The 23,486-nt window shown below is 41.1% G+C and overlaps 1 protein-coding gene across 4 annotated transcripts in view; it reads right to left on the bottom strand.

Annotated features, from left to right (window-relative positions):
• The window catches only part of DYM (dymeclin), a 215,703-nt gene that overhangs the window by 97,565 nt on the left and 94,652 nt on the right, over nt 1-23,486 (bottom strand). For 3 of the 4 annotated variants that reach the window (XM_027671642.1, XM_027671643.1, XM_027671644.1), the window contains exons 13-14: nt 22,422-22,516; nt 3,830-3,994 (exon numbers count right to left, since the gene is read on the bottom strand). In XM_027671642.1, the coding sequence (XP_027527443.1) occupies nt 3,830-3,994; nt 22,422-22,516 (260 nt within the window). The remainder of the gene's footprint in view (nt 1-3,829; nt 3,995-22,421; nt 22,517-23,486) is intronic. The other variant, XM_027671645.1, reaches the window with a different exon arrangement.

Below are 23,486 nucleotides of genomic sequence, written 5' to 3' on the forward strand. Positions count from 1 at the left end.
TTGGCTTTAAGCAGCACTTCAGCATCACTTTGCAGCACCAGAACCATTTCTAGCAATTAGCAGTATTTCTTAGAGCTAACCTCCAAGGTCCTGATCCCGCAAAGGCTGCACATTCCTAAATTAGTGTAATTGCATAATTCCCTTGACTCTGATGGCATTGGAGGAGGATGGCTGCAAAGCCTATCCTCTATACGCTTGGGAAAATATGCCAGAACATTTCTGAAAGGGAGTATTAAAATCTTATTAGATACATTTTGCTGTTTAAACAAACCTAGCATTAAGCAATAAAAGATGTGCAGAATAGGTAAACTGTGTGCCAATTTGACATTGTATTTGTTGGTCTTTTTTCTCCGGGGGAAAAAACCACACCTTAATTCAAATTAGTCCATAATAATTTTTACCTCTACTACACTAAGAATATGTTTACTCAATTTACAAGGCTCAGCAAAACCATATTTCCTGCTTTCACACACAATGTCAAGCTTGCTATGAAAATAAAACTGTCCTTAATTTGTTCAGCGTCCCAGAACTAATCATTTCTTGTTAGCTGCCTCTCTACTAGCACATGCACTAAGACAGTTCATCTTCAAAAGCAATTTTCCTGAGCTTGACTGCAAGCCAAAGAGGTTTGAAACAAAAAGGGAACACACACGAGCATTAAAACATCACACAATGAACATGCAATGCAAAAGGAAACCACAACGGTAAGAGTGGGAGAACATATTTCACATGACAAAGCACAGTTATTGCAGTAATCAATATATAGCACAGCCCCAGCAGAATTATTACACATTTGAAATGACAGATTACAATCCCAGGCTCAGTATTTGTGCAACCTAATGCAGTGCATAATAAAACAGGTATTGTATCTCCTATGATTACAGAATTTGGAAAAGAAATCGAAGCGACACCGGCACCAAATCCCAGTTAAAGCTGCCTGGAGAACTGGTGTTGTGGGTCTACTCCCCATGGGATAGCAAAACATGTACTATTTTCCCTTCCCTATCCCCCACTTTACCCAGTGTTAGCTGTTCAGGAAGTGTGGGATGTGGTGTGCCTATGGCTGCGACACATCACGGCCACTACCTTACACACAACCACGGAAGCTTGAAAAACTTAGAATAACAGACTGGTTTAGGCTGGAAGGGGCCTTAAAGCTCATCCAGTTCCACACCCTACTGCCATGGGCAGGGACACCTTCCACTAGACATGGTTGCTCCAAGTCCCCTCCAACCTGGACTTCAACACTTCCAGGGATCCAGGGGCAGCCACAGCTTCTCTGGGAAACCTGTGCCAGGGCCTCACCACCCTCACAGACAGCAATTCCTGTCCAATATCCCATCTAACCCTGCCCTCTGGCAGCAAGAAGCCTTTCCTCCTCATCCTGACCCTCCATCCCTTGTCCCAAGTCCCTCATCAGCTCTCCTGGAGCCCCTTTAGGCACTGGAAGGGGCTCTCAGGTTTCCCTGGATCCTTCTCCAGGTGAACCCCCCCAGCCCTCCCAGTAGCTCTACAGGGGGATCTCACCTGAAGGGGCAGAGGAGTAGAGTCCTCCCCTTCCCCGCTGCCCACGTTTGTTTTGAATACGTTTCACTCGAAAATAAATATATTTGCACATAAAATGTTTCAAAATAGTAATAAAACCCTTAATTCTATGGGATGTACAAAGACAGGCAACACCATCTGGGGGTATCAGTTAATTATCCTCTGCCTTTAGTAATTTATAAATCCCATCTCTTCTCTAACCAGGCTGTTCAGTATGTAATACAGAAGAGGTGCGTGGATTCATACAAAAAACTTTTGGCAACTCAGTTATGCTGCCGCATTTGACACTGCTTACAGACCCAGGCAGGCAGGTTTCCTGAGAATCCACTTTTCCAATCATACAGCACCAGAACAACAGAGATTTAGCCATTAAAAGCTACTACCTCTATATTTCTCCAGCAGCAATTTCTATTCCAAATCCTCTATTCTCCTCCTGCCTCGGAAAAGGACAACCTGCAGTGAAAATCTGTGATTTTACAATCTCCCAGACTGATGTATTCTGATGCACCTCAACTGATGCATAAGTCCCATTTCTGAAAGTGATACCAGTAAACTATTTCTCCATCAGTTTCAGTACTAGAAACTTTTTGCTATAAAAACTTCACAAGCTTGTTACATGAGAGTCCATATAGTGCTATCAGTTCTTATTTTCACACATAAAACACCTGAAAGATCCAATATCCATGGAACAGCACTTAGTCTCCCAAGGATGATTCTGTCATCTTAACCTTGTAGTGTTGCCGCCGCACAGAATTACCAAAATTTCACGGAAACAAGCTGGGAGAATTATGCTACTTATGTTTTCAGGACATCATTCCTACATGTAAAACAGTACATCTTAAACGAGATTCTGCCGTGGACTCCCCTCGTTATTAGTATTCATTTTTAAATAAGCCTTTGAAATCTTAGGCTTTTGACTACTTTAATACCATATTCCTGTTCCAAATTAATCCGGAGAATGCCCCTGGGACAGCTAGATTTTCATCTCCTGTTGAGATCCTTCAGTGTAACTCTCCATCATTATGTACTACTATAAAATTTTTTCTTCTGTACAAAAAAGAGCTATTTCAGCTTGCATGCCGCATTTTCTTCCCTTGACAATCAAGCTGGTTTTACTTATGTTTACTGTGTGGTCTCTTGCTATTGTACGCTGGCTTAGCTGGGAAGCTGCATTTCCACCCTGGATGCTTTCCATGTTCTGATCAATTTTGTCACGCGATTTTTTCCTTGTTTTCCTAAAGCTTCTAGGATCTTGGTTAACATATTCAATTATCCGCAGCATCAATGGTGAAATAGTAAAACTTAAATTTTTACTTGGAGTAAACAGCTTAGAGAAATCCTTTGGTATTTCAAGTGGAACTTATTTTTAAACTCACCCCCTTCACAGTTTCTTTATAGTTTTTGCAGAACACCTATAATTCTACACCATGAACAAGGACTATATATTGTCATTTTGAGCTGATGGACCCTCATAATTCTTATTCTGTACAATCAAAACTGATCAGTTATACCAAAAAAGACAGATCTTTCTTAATCGTCAGTCTCTTCTCCCAAATAACTAGTGACAGAACAAGAAGAAATGGGCTCAAGTTGTGCCAGGTGAGGTTTAGGTTCTATACTGGAAAAAATTTCACTGTGTTGTCCATCCCTGGCACAGCTGCCCAGGGCAATGGTGGAATCCTCATCCCTGGAGGGATTTAAAAGCTGTGTGGATGTGGCACTTGGGTCATGGGGCACTGCTGGGGAATGGTTGGACTTGATGATCTTGGAAGGCTTCTCCAACAGAAATGATCCTATGATTAACTGTCATGAAAATTTACTGAACTTGAGGGAAAAGCTCAATGATTTCCATTCTTGAAAAGCAATTTATATAGACAATATTACCAAAACAGTGGGTGTCAAGGAAGTATAAGACACTTACATGTAAGAGAACTTATATCTCTGCACTAATTCCAAACAAACTACGCAACTATATGAAAGGTTTGCGGATAACAGCTCGAGATTCTTATGTCATAGCTTTGGAAAAGGATTAAAATACTTCAACATAAAAAGCATTTAAAACTTCCAAAGGCCACAGAATTTGTATTCTAAAGTTAAAAAGACAAAACCAAACCATTACTAGAGTCCCATTTCTACCACACTTTTTAGGATACACATCAAGGATGCCATCAAGACACAAACCATCCCCTTAGAAATCAAAATTATTCATCAGTTAACTGAAAACATGCACAGATCAGGCACAGAGCATGCAGCATGCAGTAAATGGAGAGCAGAGGTTAATAACCTGGAAGCATAGGATCTGAGAATGTGAGAACAAGTTAAAGACAAGAGTTCCTCTCCATTGTCACTGAGGGTCGAGAAGCAATGCTGCAGCGTAGAGCAGTGGGAGTGGGGGAAATACAGTTTGTCCAAGACATACACATATCTCCGCAAGTGGCGGCAGGTATAACTGAAAGACAAGGGCAGAGGGAGACAAAACAGAAAAAAGAGGTATTTTCCTTTAAGAAAGCTAAGTCATGGTTTAACATCCTTGGTTTTTGTGCCAAGAGTCAATGGAAGATGCCCAGAAAGCAATGGGGTGGTTTGACATAAAACAACAGTTTCAAGAGACGGAGGGATCCCTTCGCCTGTGCCCACACGCTGGTTCTGTCACTACTGCAAGGGGAACCTGCCAGGTCTCAGGCATTGGAGACACAAGAATTTGGGCTTTTTTTGGATTGTCCCCCTCTTTGTTTGTTTTTTTTTTTTTTGGAGACGATATCATCTTAAGAAAAGTGTTATGCCTCTCTGCACCTGCCCTAAAATTGTAAGTGCAGAGGACTGGTCCTGGTTTACAAAGTTTACTTTTTAAAAAAATCTGAGAGTATTCACAATATTTAACTTACTTTCATGAAAACTGATACCTGATTCAAGGGAAAAAGTTCCCACAGAATTATTGATCAATGTGAACTGGCCTTGCAGCCTGGGATTCCAGTGGTAGAGAACTCACTCCTGTATTTAATTCTAGTTCCTCAAACATGGTGCTTTATCAAAATCGAGTTACACAATTAAGACCTGGTCAGCTTTTCCACGAAAAACTACAATCACTTCCATGAAGTAACTATAGAGCAAGCAACAGAACATTTAATATTCACATTAAGCAACTCTGAATGCTCTTGAATAATAGATATATAGCCTATACCTATGTACAGGATATCCTCCCACTCATAACGGAAAGGAAAATAAATTCATTAGAGCAGTTCACCTGCAACAAACTGCATCACCAGTAAACTCTGAAGCACATACAAAATAAAACCTCGACCATCTTTTGTTACAGGGTTTGCACAGAAAATCCTTCACTGCACAATGGTGCTCAGCCCAGCGTGTGGCAAGTGTGATGATGTGATGTGATGACGTGACGCAGTGATCTTAAAGCTGGACCTGATAATCCTGGAAGTCTTTTCCAACCTAAGTGATTCCATGATTCTAAGTGCTCCAGCAAGCCTTAACTAGCCTAACGTATTGTGAGATAAAAAAGGCAGTTCATGATGGTTCTACCAAGCTATCCCCACTGGAACCTGGTATCTCTCCAGGAGAAACACACCCCTGGAGTGCTAAACTGGAAAAGCTTCCAGTGAAGATTTACAAAATTAAGTCTCCTTTGCTGACTTTGGCAAGAATCAACAAACACATGAACTCTAGGCTACAACACCCCCACCAAATCAAAAAAACCCCATCATTTCATGGCTTCATAGGTGAAAAATTGGCCAGGGGGTTTTGCACCCAACCACCCGCGTTTCACAGGCTGGTACCTCTCTACAATTCCTGCTGGACATAGTCAAGTGTGGCTAAAGCACCGTCTCTAGAGACAAAATTATTTGTGTACCTTGGGCAAAGAATGGGACAGAGAAGAGTGCCACCAGCAGCTGACCCCTGGGTACAACCAGCGGGGCTCTAAGCCCAAGACTTTATCAAACCCAACATCTCCCATTGCTTTGCTTTAAACAACATTCACAACCCGGTTAACTCAGTCACCTACCTTTGCTCTGGAAGTTGAGAAACACACAATCCCTTCTGGCTCTTCATTTGCAGATATAATAATTTTCAGGAGAGGAAGTTGCTGCAAGGAGGCAATATCCTAAGCTTTCATGCCTTTTTTTTTCCTGACCACAGCATGTTTTGAGCAACACAGGCTATTCTCTTCGCTCCACAGGCCAGGGATGGAGAAGATAAAGAATTTACAGGATCCCATACTGAGGAAAACCCTCAACCCACAGGCCTGCCCTTCCAGATACACACAGAGGCCACAGACCTTTTTTTCTAAACCAAATTAAAGAGTATATTTCAGAATGATGATGTTTAGAAGATCTAAATGGTCGTAAGTCCACTGTTCCTATTTAGTATATTTAACCAGCCTTGTAACCAGAACTATACTTTATGTCAAGCCTCTATAGGTCTCACTCCAGCCATTCAATCTGGTTAGACTAGTCAAGAAATTGAAAGGATCTTCAACTGTAGAATCACAGAATGCTTTGGGTTGGAAAGGATATTCAAGACCATCTGCTTCCACCCTACTGCCATGGCCAGGGACACCTTCCACTAGAACAGGTTGCTCCAAGCCCTGTCCAACCTGGCCTTCAACACTTCCAGGGATCCAGAGGCAGCCACAGCTTCTCTGGGAAACTGGTACCAGGGCCTCACCACCCTCACAGACACCAATTCCTTCCCAATATCCCATCTAATCCTGCCCTCTGGCAGCAAGAAGCCATTACCCCTTGTCCTGTCCCTCCATCCCTTGATCCAAGTCCCTCTCCAGCTCTCCTGGAGCCTCTTCAGGCACTGGAAGAGGCTCTAAAGTCTCCCTGGAGCCTTCTCTTCTCCGGTGAACACCCCCAGCTCTCCCAGCCTGGTTCCATAAGGGAAGTGATATCACTTTATCTTTGACTCCTGCCAACGTTCTCCATGGACAGGATCAACAAGACACCCAGTCACAACCATCACATTTAGGCTTAACTGATCAACTTGGATGAGACCACAGCATGTGGTATGAAGAGGATAAATTTATTAGGCTGTTCCTATTTTCAAAGCTGAACTTGTTTACTGAAAAGTCTGATTTTAAACCCATACCAAGAGCAATGCAATCTCACAAACCTGTGGTTTCTTAACAGTCCCTCTGACCACCAGAGCTTGCATCACATTGAAGATTAAGCATCTCCATTATTAAATCCTCCAAGGTAAACCTGAATAAAGTCAAGGCTTAGGTCTTTTAAGAGCATGTACATTAAGAAAAGTTGACACTGAATTTTCACTGACTAATCATGCATTTGAAACCAGCTTACTTGATCCACCAGAAATCAGATTTCCAGCTACAGCTATAGTTACATGTTACTGACATTTTTGTTTTCTTTATGTTCTATGGGGCACATTTCTTTTACTTTGCAGCAAAAGGCAATCTTCAACTACAATATACTACTGAGACAATTTGAAAAAGCACTACTGCAGAAAATAAAGGCCATTATATTTGATTTATGGCGTTTGTGTGCATGTGTATTATTCACGTATTTCTGTTTACTTGGAGGACAAAACTGCAGCTTACACTGTACTAAAATCCCACTCCAAATGATTGTAATCCCCTCTTATAAAGAGCCATCTGATCAACATATTGAATTCTGATAACAGAATAGGACAGTGCCAACTTCTAATAGCTAAAAAGTAAAGTGTCCTATAAGATAACTATATGTTTATGAATATGTATATGAACATGTTTCCTTTCCTGATCCTGGCACTGTCTAATCTTGCCCAGCAGCTGGTATAAGTTGAGAAGGCAGGGAGGAAGCTGCACTATTGGCTGGCAAATAAGATCCCAAAAAAACCCAAACAAACAAACAAACAAACAAACAAAAAATAGGAAAAAAAAAGGAAAAAAAACCCTCCAAACTAACCACATCGGTCAGCTACATCTACCTTCTAGAAAAATGAAAAAAAAAAGTAAATTTGCTCAAGGGGATAATTGTTCCTGCTTGTAACTCTCTCCAGCTTCTGGAGCTGTCCCTCCCTCTTCTACCCTGCAAGGACAGCCTGTTCTCATCAATATTCTGAGAGGTGAACACCTTCATCTGACTGCTGTGAGAATACTCTCACCTGCTTATCCCAATCTCCTCCAACCCTGGAGGCTCTGGTCCTCCTCGAGAGCTTTTTAGATTTGTCTGAACCAGCAGCAGTTAAAATGAAGGCTTGAGACCCTCCCTGTACACACTCTTCACTGCCTGACACCCAGGCAACATGCAGGGGAAATGTAATTTTTATATACATATAAAAATTAACCCAACACATCTATATTTATTTGTAACTTGATGCAGGTTTGATGAAGGCAAAGAAAAGTCTTCTTTCCACAGTTTGGCCAAGCCCAAAGATATAAAGATATTCCGATGACAGCAATTAAACGAGGACATCAAAGACACACTTCAAAATCAATGGGAGTGTCATGTGGACAGCTAGAGGGAAGGTGGGGGTTCCCATGTGAATAGAAGAGAGTATTTTCAGTAGGAAGGGACTTACAATGACTATCTAGTCCCACTGCCTGACCAATTCAGGGCTGACCAAGTTAAAGCATGTTACAGCAGTGGCACAGGTTTCCCAGAGAAGCTGTGGCTGCCCCTGGATCCCTGGAAGTGTTGAAAGCCAGGCTGGATGGGGCTTGGAGCAGCCTGGTCTGGTGGAAGGTGTCCCTGCCCACGGCAGTGGGTGGAATGAGATGGGCTTTAAGATCTCTTCGAAACAAAGCCATTCTATGGTTCTGTGATTGATGACCTCTCTAAGAAGTCTGTTTCAGGGTTTGACCACTCTCCTGGTAAAGAAATGCCTCCTAATGTCCAGCCTGAACCACCCCTGTTCAGTTTTGAACCATTCTCACGCATCCTGTAAGTAGATCCCGAGGCAGCTGCAGGGAGCAAGTTGTCCCTCAGCCTCCTCCACTCCAAATTAGAGAAGCCCAGGCTCCTCAGCCACTCCTCACAGGACGTGCCTTCCAGCCTTTCCTCCAGCTTTGTTGCCGCCCTCTGGATGCACCCAAGGACCTTCACATCCTTCTCAAACGGTGTGTCCAGAACTGCACACGGTGCCCGAGGTGAGGCCACACCAACACTGAATAAATAAACTGGGACAATCCCCTCCCTTGGCCCATTGGTTTTGCTGTGTTTGGTGTGCCCCAGGATGTGGTTTTCCCCCTGGGCTGTCTTGTGTTCCTGCAGCTTTACTGAGCCCTCCCTGATCATCTGAAAGCCCTCCAAGGACCTTGTGCAAAACACACAGATTATCAAAACCAGCAAACAAATGAGACTTTCCTGAAGATTCTTCCAAACCTGCTGTTTCTCTGAAAAAAACTCAACATCCTAAATGGCCACTGCAATTGTTTTGGTTTAGGTGATCATATCACTTCCAATTTTTAACTCAAACTCAAAATTAATTCAAGAAGTGTACACAAGACTACAGCCACAGACTAAACACCTAGCAAAAATAAGAGTTTGAAAATAAGAAGTGCTGAAATTCATGATATGTTTACATTTATTTTTTCATCCAAAATTTAAGACTTGAACAAGACAACGGTACTAAGCAAAACATTCAAAGCCATTTACATCCTTATTTGTTTAAACTAGAAATCTGATATTTTCTCTAGTGAAGTCAACTGCAATTTTAAAATAAATATATCAAAGGCAAAAATGTAAACAGCACCAAGCCAACATCTTAACAACACAGAAATGAAGCAAATTGGGCAGGATATAGAAAAGTGGTATAAAACCAGTATTCACTAACCCCTCTATAAATACAACCTAGGCTGAAACATCATATACAGAATTCAAAAGAAAAATTCCCAGTGCTAATGTTTAAGTAATTGTAATTCATAATCTTCCCCTTGGCGCATGCCAGATTTTATGAGGGCTATAAATCTTTAACGTTATTGAGAAAAAGAAAGGTCTTGAAGACATACATGCCATGTGTATTAGCTCAGAGAAACTAGATTAATCTGCAGCAATAAAAAAAAAAAAAAAAGCCAATTCTGCTAAGCCTGATTAAATATTTAGGTCATATTGTTTCTGCGGCAGAATTTGAAAAATGCACAGCAAATAACATCTTCGGCCGAGTCTGAAGACTTAATCACTGTATTTTCAAAAGGTAGTTATGTTACAACATGACTCTGTGGGAAAGCCAATATGAAAGTCTTTAAAAGAAAAATAAATGAAAGTATAAGCTAATTAAACTAGTATGCACTAGTCCATCACACCGAACTATCTCCGCACACGTGGGCAGAATGTCATGACGTGCAATGAACATTCCACTATTGTTCACGTTTGATAACCTGTGCTCTAGGAAGTCCTATTAGTCACTGCTCTTCTGTTCCCAAAGACAAAGCCAACTGAAACACATTCTGTACTAAAATACTACACAGATGATAACAACAACTTATTAGATCATCCACTCCATGAGAACTGCTGATTTATTTGCTGCCTAAAATATCACCTATTGATGTTATTTCATATGGTATAAACAGCTGAAAGGCAAACCATCTATCTGCCTAGCTCCAGGCCAGGCTGGATGGGGTTTGGAGCAACCGGGTCTCATGGAAGGTGTCCCTGCCCATGGCAGGGGGCTGGAACAAGATGATTTTTAAGATCCCTTCCAACCCAAACCATTTCAGGATTCTGTGATTCTTGCTAACAGTAAAATACATCATATACATCATGCAAAATTAGGATTTTGGATTACACTTTTCATTTTCGTTTATTATGCCACTGAGGATGTGATGAACTGTGGCACTGATGAACCACAGCAGAAATACTACTGTGTATTTGTTTTTCAGTGCCAAGACTGCCATTAAAGATTGACATGCTGTGTTCACGGAAAGGTGGTTTGGGCTTCTTTGGGGTGAGTTTCTGCCACCGTGGTGTTAGCACAGTTAAGCTTCTTAAAAAATTCCTCATTTTTCATTCAGTTTTCTTAAAAATTATTATTCTTATCTTAGAGTCATAAGTACAATGAAAGAGACCTTAGGAGATTTGTAGCCCAACCTCCTGCTCAAAGCAGGGTTAAAACTGAATCCACACCTGAGCAGGGGTTTATCCAGTGGGACAGAGACTCTACAACTTCTCTGTGCTGTTGTGCCAATACTCCCCTGACCATGAAAAATTGCCTTCTTCCCCCAGGCTGGAACCTCCTGACCATTCTCTCTCATCTTCCTGTCACAAACTTCCATATAAAGAGCCTGGCACCCTCTCCTCAGTAACCTTCTCCTAGACCTGGGAATGCTGCTCACCCCTTCTCTGACCCTCCTTGCCCTCAAGTCTTTTCTTCTGCAGGCTAAACAAGGCTGGTTCTCTCAAAACCACCTTCCTACACCAGCACCCAACCACCATGGAGCCCTCCACTGCACTTGCTCCAGGCTGGGCAACCCTTCTCCTGTGTCCAGGGGCCCAAAACCTGGATGCGGTTTTCCCAACATCTTCCAGTGCTCTTGCCTTGTCATGAGCCAGCTCCCATGGGGCTCCCAGGTGCTTTTCACCAGGTCCCATGGATATGGATGTGTCAGTTCTCCAGTAATCCCTGATTTGATCCTTTTCCACTGCTGGCACTTTCCTTCTGCCTCGACCCCCACCTAACTTCCTCATCTAAGCAACATTCTCATAGCTTTCTAAAAATAGTTCATCCCTGCAGGCCTTCTTTTCAGATACAAGCATCCCTAAATTTATATCTTATAGCATAGAGTGATGACAGGATTGTAAATTACATTATTGCAAAACAGCAGTTTGGGGGCAAGGGGTCATTATAGGGTTAAAGGTGCCATAACAACACAGAAAAGAAAAGGATGAAAATTATTTAAATACTTAAGAAGCGATTATTTGTGATAATGTATCACAGACATAAGTTCCCATGCCCTGAAGCAGCACTCTGTCACAGTACTGGCCAAATGTACAAAACAGGCTTATGAGAGGAGAATTATCTTTATGCATGAAAGTATTTAGAGTGAAGGAGGGCAAGGAAATGAAAACCAAACAAGTTCTGGAGATGTCTGATAGACTGAAAACAAAAGGAGAAATATATGAGATTCTTCTATAGAAAGGCCAAATTACTTCTGTACAGATGAAGTTCCATCAAAAAGAACAAAAGGATTTGCATATTAAAAGCAGACACAAGCAACTGATGACCCATAAGCAAAAAAAGATATGAAAGAGCTTGGAGGAAATGTCTATTCAGTTCTGATGTTTCAGACAAAGGGCGAAGGCTTTAATCACCCAGATGCACTGGTTACTTGGAAGGCACATATCCCTGGCAGCTTAAGAGATGCTACTATGGGAATGTTGTTTTGGAAACCTCCTGTGCTTTTATCCCTTGGCTAGACACTTGTGATAATTCACAGGCTCTGCATGGGATTACAGGGATGCTGCGACACCCTCATTAAAGGGGACATTTGCATCTCCGTCTGCCCGGGCCTGGAAAATCCTCCCTCGGGAGTCGGGAGACAGCGGCTGGAGCACTGCAAGAGAGGGCACCACTTCAGCCTCTGCCCTGCTCCCCAGCAGGGTTCACCCACCTCAGCCCCTGCAAACTGGGGTTCTTGGAGAAACACCCACTTGTGGACCCGAGCACACAATTAATGAGTTACAGAAGCGTGTCTCTACACAACTTCACAGCAAATTTATCTAGTCACTGTAGAACTAAGTGTATTTACTTTCCCTAAAAGCCTGTTCTTTCCTTAACTTGCTGAAGGCCATTTCCATTAAAAAGGTTGAGTCATTCAATGGTTATAAAGGCCTGGTGCACATTAAAGTTGTTAAATCTTGATTCTCCTGTACCTATAGTTTCACCCTCCATTTACACGTGTCAGATGATTCAAAGTGCAATATTCTCCTTGCAAACTACAGTGAGAGTACAATGTGGTGGTAAATACCTTGGTTTGAGTACTTAAGAGACTCAGAAATTTCATAAACTGTTATTTTGTGTTCCTAAAATCCATTAGAAAGCCCATTTGAAAATCCTCACTGAAGTGTGGGGTCTGAACAAACTGAAAGCTTCCATGTGTGGTGGAAAGGAAAGTTTTCAGGAGCAATTTGGAGGGCACAGACACAGGTTAGCTGAATGCTAAACTGATCTGCTCCTCTCCCTGCAGGCACTCTTACCTATCCTGGCTTCACACACTAGACATTTGTAATGACATCAGTTAAAATGTGAAATAAGCAGCAGCCAGACAAGGAAAAAAAAGGAAAGAAAATATTTATAATCAATCCTATATTTCCTGCTATATTTTTGTTTCATTCTGATGTTTACTTAGAGCCATAACACTATTTCAGTTTGTCAGATAAATCTTTGCAAGTTCATTAGTCATTTATTTCTTTAGATCCCAGTGAACTGTTTTTTCCAAAGAGAAAATTTCTAAAAAGGAAAGAGTACATGCTGTATCTGAATAAAGCATTAATGAGCCAAATACCCTGCAACTGAGGATAAACGACAGGTTCAAGCAAGTCATTATCCTGAATCACCTCTACTTCTGTTAAGGAACACTGTCCCATAAATATGCACCATTCAAAACAAACTAAGACAAGACTGCAGTTTTAGGATTCTACAGGAATGGCAAATAATATTTTTTAAAAGACTATGAGAAATACCTTGGTTTTTTAAATCTCAGAAAAATCTTCTGCAGGATGAATTACTAGTAATTCAAACAGACTTTTTATAATACAAAAGCTATAAGTATCACATCCAGATGATCTTTAAGGTCTCTTCCAACCCAAAGCACTCCACGATCCTCACTGTACACTGGACATGCAAATCCCAAATAATACAGCTGGATACAACCCAGTAAACATTTTAGTGGCCTTAACCTTTTTTCAGGGCTGCTAAAAGAAATCAAAATTGTACTAGCAGGACTGGAATAAAGTTCCTGGCTTCTCATTTTTGCTTCCTTTAGCTATTAAACGTGCAGAAAACTTAAGTGATGCAACTCAGAACAACCTCAGTCTCTGCAAATTCATCTGTAAAACAATACTGGAAGTGTATCAGAAAAATAGTAATTTCTCTCAGTAATTTCCTCAGATGTTTCTTCCTCTTCCTCAGAAGAGATTCACAAGATTGACAGTTTAAAGGTTCCACCAAAGAAGGAAAGTTTAATTCCCCAATTTGAAGAGTACTATCAAATCATACTGTTTCCAAAGAGCTTACGTGCCACAGTAACTATAAATGGGCCACTCACAATAATTAAAGATGGTACTACAGGGGCCTTCTCCCTCAGAACTCCAGCTCACTGTGACATGTGAGATGGTCTAGATTCCGTGAAACAGGGATCAAGACTCAACAAACCTCAGTTCCACGCTGATTTGCAATACATTCATGTAATCTCACATCCTGCCAAGCAATGGTTTGCAGTTTGTAAGACACTGAAGCACCACGTGATTTTCTGGGTGGCAGAAGACAAATGAGTTGTATCAGTGCCTTGCCCCCCCCCAAAAAAATGACAAAATTAGAAAATTATCCCACTGGTTGTGGCCCACAAGTCAGCAGAGACACAAAAAGTGGTTGAGGGAAGAGCAGACTACCTTGCCCAAAGGTGAGCTCTCAGAGTGGCGCATATTTAGGTACTAAATACCTTTTTAAGCCAGGTCAGCAATCAACAATGTCATTTTTAAGGAGTCCTGTGCCATTACCTGCAGAGCAGAAAATAGTTCAGCCACTCTGCTCCACGTGAGGAGACCCTGAGACAGAGAGAAGCAACCTTTCCCCAAGACCCCTTTGTGGTTCACCCTGATCCAATCTATCCGTAAATAAAGCTGGGAGTCTGTCCATCTGGGGAGTCTCCATGACCTGTGAGCTGGGGGGTTCTGGGCTGCAAACACTTCCAATGGCACGCGGGGCACTCGGCTGCCCACAACAGATGGGGGACCAGGGTATTACTGTCCCATCAGGCGCCCACTCAGAATCCCCAGCAGGTTCAACCAGGCTTAAACCAAGTTCAATGATATTTCCATGTTGGAAACAGCTGATATCAGCCTAAAACCTCGCCTCCATATGTTACACACAGGCACAAACAGGCGAGCCCACATGGAGTACTCCTCTTGTTGTTGACACAGCTAAAGCAGCATTTTAGTACATCTGACCACAACTACACTTGATTCTAAGTAACAAAGGATGCTTCTTTCCTTTTAAAACTTAACTTCATTCTATTTGCATCGCTAAGTCATACCAGCAACAGCACATTTGCTACCAATATTCTCTTTTCCCTTGTCTGAACAATTGTTGTCTCCCCTTTTGTCACAGCCTTTCCTACTAATTGCAATGACACCTCCCAATTTTGGAAGGGCTGATCAGCTTATAAGCTTCCCCACAGCTAATCTAAGTCAACAAGCTACTAATAAGGCCAGCATATGTTTCTTTTATTTAACGCTATTGAGATCTTTATAAATCACTTCTGTCTCCCAACAAAAGCCACTCCACAGATTCGAGAACCTCTGTGTGTTTAAGCAGTAACAGTAACAGAACAGAACGAACAATGTAAAAACCTGTACACAGAGCACCGTGCCCGTGAACAGCTCAATGAGGAGCAAGGCAAAGCTGCCCAAGGTTGACCAGGTGACTCAAAAGCTCTCTCCAGGTACCCTGCTGTGCACACGACTGACAGTCCACAGGTGAAAAGCAAAGTTCAGGCCCAGTGGCTTGAAGCTGCTTAATTTTCCACTTCCACAATGTCCTCGTTCAAACACAGCCTGAGCATGGGAATATCATGAAGGTCCTTTTTCTGAGAAGACATTAGTTTCCACTTTACTTTGAACATCTAATAAAAATGGGATTATCATTTCGCAACAAACCACACTGCATGGGGGTTAAAAAAAATCTCATTATAAAGCAGTTTATTATAAACAGAATATCACTTTATCATAGAAACATGGAATGGTTTGGGTTGGAAGGGACTTCAAAGACCATCTGCCATGGGCAGGGACACCTTCCACCATCCCAGGTTGCTCCAAGCCCTGTCCAACCTGGTCTTGGGCAGTTCCAGGGACCCAGGGGCAGCCACAGCTTCTCTGGGCAACCTGTGCCAGGGCCTCACAGCCAGGAATTCCTTCCCAATACCACCCCCCATCTCTGTGAAGCCATTTTATAACCAGGCTAGACAATAAATGCTTTCTCCTCTAAAGTAAAATCCTGCAAAACTATTTCAAAGTTAAGAAGCACTAAACTGGTCTCTGAGGATTTTAACTCTTACTTTTGAGGCAACACCAACCAGTCAGTTCTGTACCCCTCCATACTGAAGAGAATTTATTGCTAAAATCTCTGTCTTACAGCACATGGAAAATGCCACCAAAGTGAAGGACACGGTGGGAAAAAAATCAACACAAATTTTGCGAAGTAACAAATTTACCAGGCAGAGTATTGTATGGCAACATGAGTTTGCTGGGATAAACAGGTCATCTGCTTTAAAGCAAACACAGAAAACCAAACAACTGCCTGAGCTGCGGACAAATAACCCGAAGCTGTATCCACAGAAAGATGGTCTCTGCCTGTTTATCTCAGTGGCATGATGTCTGCGTGAAAATATTTGGGGACAGGAATTACCAAAAGCCACTGTTGGTATGAACAGGTCCCCCCAAAGCACGGAATTGGAGAGCAGGGCTGCAGGGCGTCCTGCACCGCCAGTGAAAACCAACCTAACCCTAAGGTTAAAAACCTCTTTTAGGAAATTTAGAGAACAGTCCTACTGTTGTCATAACTTTCACTGAGGTAATTTCTTCCTAGCACAGCTACTGTGTGACGTAAAAGAGAAGGAAAAGTTACCTGTTACTCTTGAACAGCTCAGACTGCAGATATTTACATTTCACTATCAGAAACGAGGGATTTGTGACTATTCCCACCCCTGATATCCATAGAGACAGATTTCACTGCTTCAATGAAAATGGTCATTACCCTCAATTCCTCCTTCTCTTCTTTTCTTTTGGTTATAAAAAAGGAATTGGAAAGCTGATGCTCAGAGGGTTCAGTATTTAACAGCTCTGGCCACAGGGCATTAATTCCAAGAAGCCCTTTCCGAGCTTGATCTTTTATTATGATATAATTCAACCTGTGAAGCCTCTCAAACTCTGCTGCTGTGGGAGCAGAGTCTCTTTTCTCTAGGGTTTGCCATTACAAACGTTTCTCTATTATGACTGAGAGATCAGTAAACTGAGATTTAATTTAATGGCCCAATTAAGAGACGAAGGTTTGAACCCAGAACACGAAGACCTTGTCTATTGATCATTCCTACAGTGTCATCACAGCCCGGGCCCCCTGCGTGTGTGGTGTGACACAAACCTGTGTGTTTCAAAGATTGCCAGAGCTGTGCAGCTCTAGGCAGCACAAATCCCTTGTTCCAACAGTACCAACTGTTGCAGAAGGAAAAAAGGAGGGAGGAACTAGTGCTCATGTTATGTGTTCATAAAGGTAGAGGTTGGTGATTGTGTTGTAAATCCATCACTGACATCTTACTCGTGTTATCTTGCTTTTTGATTACTGAAAGCTGACATTGCTGAAATTAGATTTTTTCAAAGTTATTTTTTTCCTGGGGTCAACAGGTTCCAACTCACAAATCTAGAAGAATTTCAGGAGGTTTTCTATCTGAAAAATGGCTTTAATTTGACACCATTCACTCCCCTGCTGGAAGAAAAAAGCCAGAATGATGAGCTTAACAGAACTGCTGAATACCCTATTCACCTAATTTGATTTGCTCAATTTAGACATCGTCATTAGAGTCTGAAATGACAACCTAGTTCAAATCTTACAATTTACAAATCACACCTCCTGTATGAGAAGAAACACTTATGTTCCATACCCAGGTTTCCAAACAAGAATTAAATCAGAAAGCAAACAGCTTTGAAGCATTCATGCAGCAAAAAGGCTTTTTCTTCCAAGTTTTTCTTCTTAAGAAGCATCTTTGAATTGGGTAACTCCATCTCACTAGTTCTCTGCTCCAACTATCCCATCACTATTCTCCAGTGAAAGAGGAAGCTCTGTGTTAAAGAGCTTCCTGAAAACACTGTTGACATCAAAGAAAAAAAGGCAGGAAAACCAGAATGCTCACAGAGTTTAAAGCTGTGTGGGAGAGAAATTTGTTTATCTTCCTCTGTGAGCAGCCTAGTGAGTTTTGAGCCAGCAATTACATCTCATTATTGGCACTGCTAAAAACTATTATTAAGCAATTTGTAATTTCTGATTTCATCACATTCACGCACTTAACAATTTCAGATTTTTCAGTTCAGTGTGGCCCCCAAAATGCAGGTCAGATCACACATGTCCTGCTGCTCCATAAACATTTTTCTTCTTTGCTGAACACACAGTGATTCACACACATTTCTCTGGGTAGAGAGCAGCCCTGAGGAGAAGGGGGTGTTGGTGAACAAGAAATTTATTTATATAAGGAAAATATTCAAGGATAGGTTGGACGGGGCTTGGAGCAACTTGGTCCAGTGGAAGGTGTCCCGGCCCATGGCAGGGGGTGGCACTGGATGGGCTTTAAGGTCCCTTCCAACCCAAACCATTCTGTGATTCTATGAAATACCCTGCAATCACAATACAATTTTTCTATAGAAACTCACACGCTACAACCTAAAGACAATTTTTAGTCCAACATAAGCCAAGCTAAAAAAGTGCAGCTTAAAGTAACATCAGGTACTCATTCCTAAACAACTGTCATACACAATTTCACCCAAGAAAATCCCACCAGACTCGTATAGGAGGAAACCATAACAGAGAAGTTAAATTACTAATGCAGCAAACTACGAACCAAATGCTTTTTGGGGGGAGCTGAAACTTCTCAAATACAGCAGCACATATCAGAATGGATGGCAATTTTTCACAGTAGCTTATGAAACACAATTGACCCCACGAAATGATGAAGACTTTGTTGAAGAGTGAAAAGGGAATGCAGGGCTTCATCCTTCTCTCAGGCAAGAGACTTGATGAACCCCAGCAATGCAGTTAGACTTTACAAGTATGGATAATTAAGCACTTCCAACTGTATTTAAAAGAAACCTACAACAGCCCTGCACATGAACAGCTGTGGTGATAATACAGAAAAAAAGGAAAACTGGATGGTGTTCCCAGCACTATAAAGTCATTTAACGTTAAAAGTGCACGTCTAATTAGTGAGGTGTATGGCAACCTCTAGTGGCATATGCCTGCTTAGAAAACAGCAAACATTCCAACATATGAAGCCATACAAAAAGCATTTGCCTTAAGTGATCAGCCGCCTTCTTGTCACTGACTTTATCCAAATGACGTGGTGATGAGATGACAGAACACACCGGATCCGAGGAAGACCCTCCAAGTGTTCCATATCCTAGAGCAGGGAGGCCAAGCTGCAGGAAAGCCAAATATCATGGAAGCTCCTTCCAAATACGTTAAAGAAACCAATGCCAAATGACTTGCAGTTTTGAGTGACAAACTGAATACCTGCACCACTACGTAGTTATATTTAAATATAATTTAAAGATACTACAAATAGCAGCACTTCACGGAGCAGTGCAGTGTCACTATGCTGATAAAACAGCTCTGTGTAATTAAACACAAGTCTCTGATAACAGCAGACAGAGAAGAGAAGGATCTCAAACTCGGGGCAATCTGCATCAGAGAATATCCAACCTAAAGTAATATTGCCCTGGATTTTACTATGAAACATCTCTTACTTCTATTTTTACTTCCAGCAGCTGCTTGTGTAAAATTTATACTTGTGATAGATTTATACAAATCTGACAATTTTCATGCTTGCTGGAACGTGGTACAAATTACCCATGATTATGAAGTCGTATTTTACTGAGGTCTTAAGTGCAGTACATTGAATATTCCCAGTTCATTCTTTCATAGAAAATAGTCTTCAGAATTTAAAACAATTGGCTGCCTCTGCTCAGAATGGGATTAGGAAAAAGCCTGCGTGGAAACGGAATTACTTCTCACATTAAGGAAGGAGTCATTAGAGCATCTGGTGAGGCTTAAATTATGACTGCCTATTCAGTTGTATTGCTAAGCAGTTTTTAAGTTAAGTGTTTCACAGCTACTTCATTTAGAAACCTATACCCTGAAATACTTCATGTAATATAAAGTACTATTTTCTTTTTAGGCTTTTCCTTCACACAGAACACCTTCTCTTTATGGATACTGTGCTTTCTACTCTCAGAGATGCTTGTACTCTGATGGCAGAACCAGAACAAGAGTATAAATATAAATATTCTGCTTTGGCATTATGGAACATCACTGCTAGTTAAATTTAATAATTGTGGGTAACAAAATTCCTAAGGTAGAAAAAGGAAGGAGCATATATGACTCAAACATCAATCTCTTAAGAGATATGTGTATTCTTACTACTTTTCTTGATAACTGAAACTTTATAAGAAATCTGTGTATTTTGAGAGGAAATCAGGTTAAAATACCTTCTTTATGGTGCTTAAACCTGACAAGGAACCCAAGGCTGTAAAGCTCCTGAGAAGAAAACACAGTAAAGTCCTACAGGCAACAGGCTGCCCCCAGAACCAACTCTTCCTTCCAGCCTGCCCATGCCCTGGTCCCACTGGACATTTTAGAACAGATTTTAATACATTTTTATACTGGGATCCTTTTATTTATAAGCAGTCATGATCACAGTGACAAATTAAATCCCAGTCTTGGTGGTCACAGTGACAAATCAAATCCCAGTCTTGGTGATCATTTTTGTTTATTGCCCAGGTGTACAGTTTTATAACTCCAGAATATAAGTCCAGTCCTCTCTCCCTAATACTCCTTTGTTTATTTAAAGTCACCTCTTTCATCACAATTTCCACTATGTAATAATATGGAGCATCTGGCTATGAAAGGCAGAAGCTTAAAAGTAACAACATGGAATATTTATAAATTATGTAAGAATATCATATTATATAATATAGATCTTATTGCCATTTTGTTTTGCTTCTTCAGCTGATGAGTATGACCATTTTCTCTATCAATCCTTACATTATTTCCAACTGGAAAAATAAACTCCAACCCTCATGGCACCCAATGGTTGGGATAACCAACACCCTTCTCAAACTGCTATCCTATCAGACTAAAACCTCTGCAATCCTCCAAACATACTGAAGTCTCAGACTAATTTATAGAATCAAAGAACAGAACCATAGAATCGTTTAGGTTGGAAAAGCCCTCCAAGGGGTCATGGAGTCCAACCATTCCCCAGCACTGCCAAGCACTAATCCACGTCCCCAGGTACCACATCCACAGGGCTTTTAAATTCCTCCAGGGATGGGGACTCTAACAGCAGGACTCAATGATCTTTCACTGTGACAGAATTTCCTTTCCCTGTCTTCTGCCATCCACCCCACTGCCTTCTTTCCACATGCACCACTGTCAAGCACCAGTGGAAGTCTGTCTGCCTTCAATGGGAATGTCAGCACAGTCATTTCACATCTGAAATCAAGCAGCAATGTTAAAGTCATATTGTAACTGGGCATGTCTAGAGATACAGGGAATAAGGCTCCCAAATGTCAGAGCATCCTGCTGAAACACTTACACAAGGAATGTAAGAGAAATTCTTGGGTCTTGAGACTAGCAAGATAACCTCTCCCTGTCCCACCTCTTACTTTGGGCTGCAGAAAGAGCATTAGAATAAAATGGAACAAAATCAGAACCCGGGATCATAGGAGGAAGCTCAGAAGTGGCAAACAAAGCATCACAGTAAAAACCAGACCAAGTTTTTGAGAACCAAGTGTATCTCACACCATGCCAGCATCTGTGATTTCAGGATGTTGCAAATGCTTGGAAAACTCGGCTCCATGTCCATGATTTGGGAAATGCAGACAGCAGGCATTTAAGACAATGCCTGTGATAAGTAAGGGGAAAGTAGCTCCTGTTCAAACTCTGAACCCTCATCACCACTGCCAAGGATATGAAAAGAGTGTGAGTATCAACCAGGGAAAAGGCAACAACAGAATGCATTCATCCTGGTTACCTGTCCACACTTTTACAAACAACCATTTCCAGAAGAGAAGTGGCTAGGAGAGAATTAAATCCTTAACAACAAGCTGTTATCTCATGTTAACCCAGTCCTCCACAAAGAGCACAGGCACGCAGCCATAATTTCCTTATTTTTGGCACACTGTCTGTACCTGACAAGCACCATAACAGCTTATTCCAGATCACATTAGCAAGGACCTTCCCAGTTTCCCTTGGAGCGTGGAGCAGGGCTGGCTGCCAAGGTGAGAAGGTTGCCTGATGCAGGATTACCTGCCCTTACAAAGTGCTCTGCAGCACAGAATCAAAATAGGAATGACCCACTTCAATATCCACTTCTTTAAAGTTATGGCCCTGTTTTAGAACCACAGCAGATATTGACTATTTATTACTATACAGGAAAATAAACTTTATCCATTGAAAAGCACGGATTTAGGTTTTATTGCCCATATTTGCAGGGTGCTGTCACAAAATGACCATTCCGTTATGTCTGATTTAACAGAGACCTTTAGCCAAATATGCAGGAAGAAGTAAGTTGAAAATCCATCCTGCATAGTAATTGAGAACCACCATTCAGTGTATTTCTATAATAACATAATACATGACTGAAAAAAAACATAATTCACAAAAATCCCTGAAAACCTTGTGGTTTGAAAGCAGCTACTGAGCTGTTCTGTTGAGAGGACCAAAAGGCAGAAGTTTCTCAGACAGACAAGACAGTGGGGTTTTTGTCCATTCAGAGTGGGTTCAAGTATAAAGCAAGTTAAGATTTATTCTGGGATTATTTAGTTACTCAGTTATCATTTCTGCTACTTAGTTCATTGGTATCAATTAAGTCACATAAAATCCAAATTTCTCCACTCCTGAGTTTCAGCAAAGATGATTTTCAGAGAAGTCTGTATATTTACCTGATGATCCTCTGAGCAGCATACTGATGAAGGGAGCGGAACTGGGCTGACATGTTTGCTAAGGCTGCCAGACAATTTGTATGAAGGTATTTGTCCTGTCAGAAAGAAGAGGAAAGATAAAAAAACCAACACATCAAACTGTTCTTCTGATAGACACTGACACCTCCTGCAGGAGTCATTCAAAAGGCTGAGTAATGTGTGTTGTTTTAAAGAGTGATTCCACACAGATTTCAGAGTGTATATATCTATATGTACAGACTTGCATGTGTATGTCTTCATATCTTTAGCAATGTTGACTTACAATGGCATCACAGATGTAAAAAATACACGGAGACATCTTCCTCTTCTCTCCCTTCCTCTCTCCCTTTTATAGTCTTATCCTGAAACTTTCTACTTCATAACTCATCTCCTTATTAACTCTTTCACAGCATTCCATATATCCCAAAACTATAACCATACTACACTTCAGGGAACTGATCCTCATTTCAGCATGCCTGAAACCACTTGACCAGATAAGCAACTAACTGATTGCCCTGTCAAAGTCAAGGGTTTTTCACAGAAAAAAACCTGCCCACTTATCCAATCCAAAAGGGATTAGTTTCCCTATTCAAGTCTAAAATATTAATTTACATAACATAACAGATTCTAAATACGACAAATATATGCCAAAATTGTCCTCCTTCTTTTCAATTCTTTTGATCATAAGAGCAAAATCTTTAATTCTTTCAATTTAAAACACAATTAATTTTTTTGGCTACTTTTTAATGCAGAAAATGCTGTGCTTTTAACTGCTTAAAATATTCAGAAGTGCATGATACTATGCTTATATGAAACAAAGTATAAAACCAAATTCTTGAAAAATGCACAAAACCCATCTGATATGAGCCTATAAAGGTGAAGAAGTAAAATAGCTAACAATAAATAGAGCTGAAATTCCCTCTTTTAAGTCATTTATGAGGGGCAAACAACCTATAATGATTTATTTCTTTTCATGAATCTAAGGAACTCTTTCTTATTTTTTGAAGATGGGTTTGATGCCTGAATTAAGGTCTTCAGAGAATCCTA

The sequence above is a fragment of the Neopelma chrysocephalum genome, unplaced genomic scaffold (genome assembly GCF_003984885.1).
Source record: "Neopelma chrysocephalum unplaced genomic scaffold, ASM398488v2 Primary Assembly neopelma1_97116, whole genome shotgun sequence".
In the NCBI taxonomy this organism is placed as follows: Eukaryota; Metazoa; Chordata; class Aves; order Passeriformes; family Pipridae; genus Neopelma; species Neopelma chrysocephalum.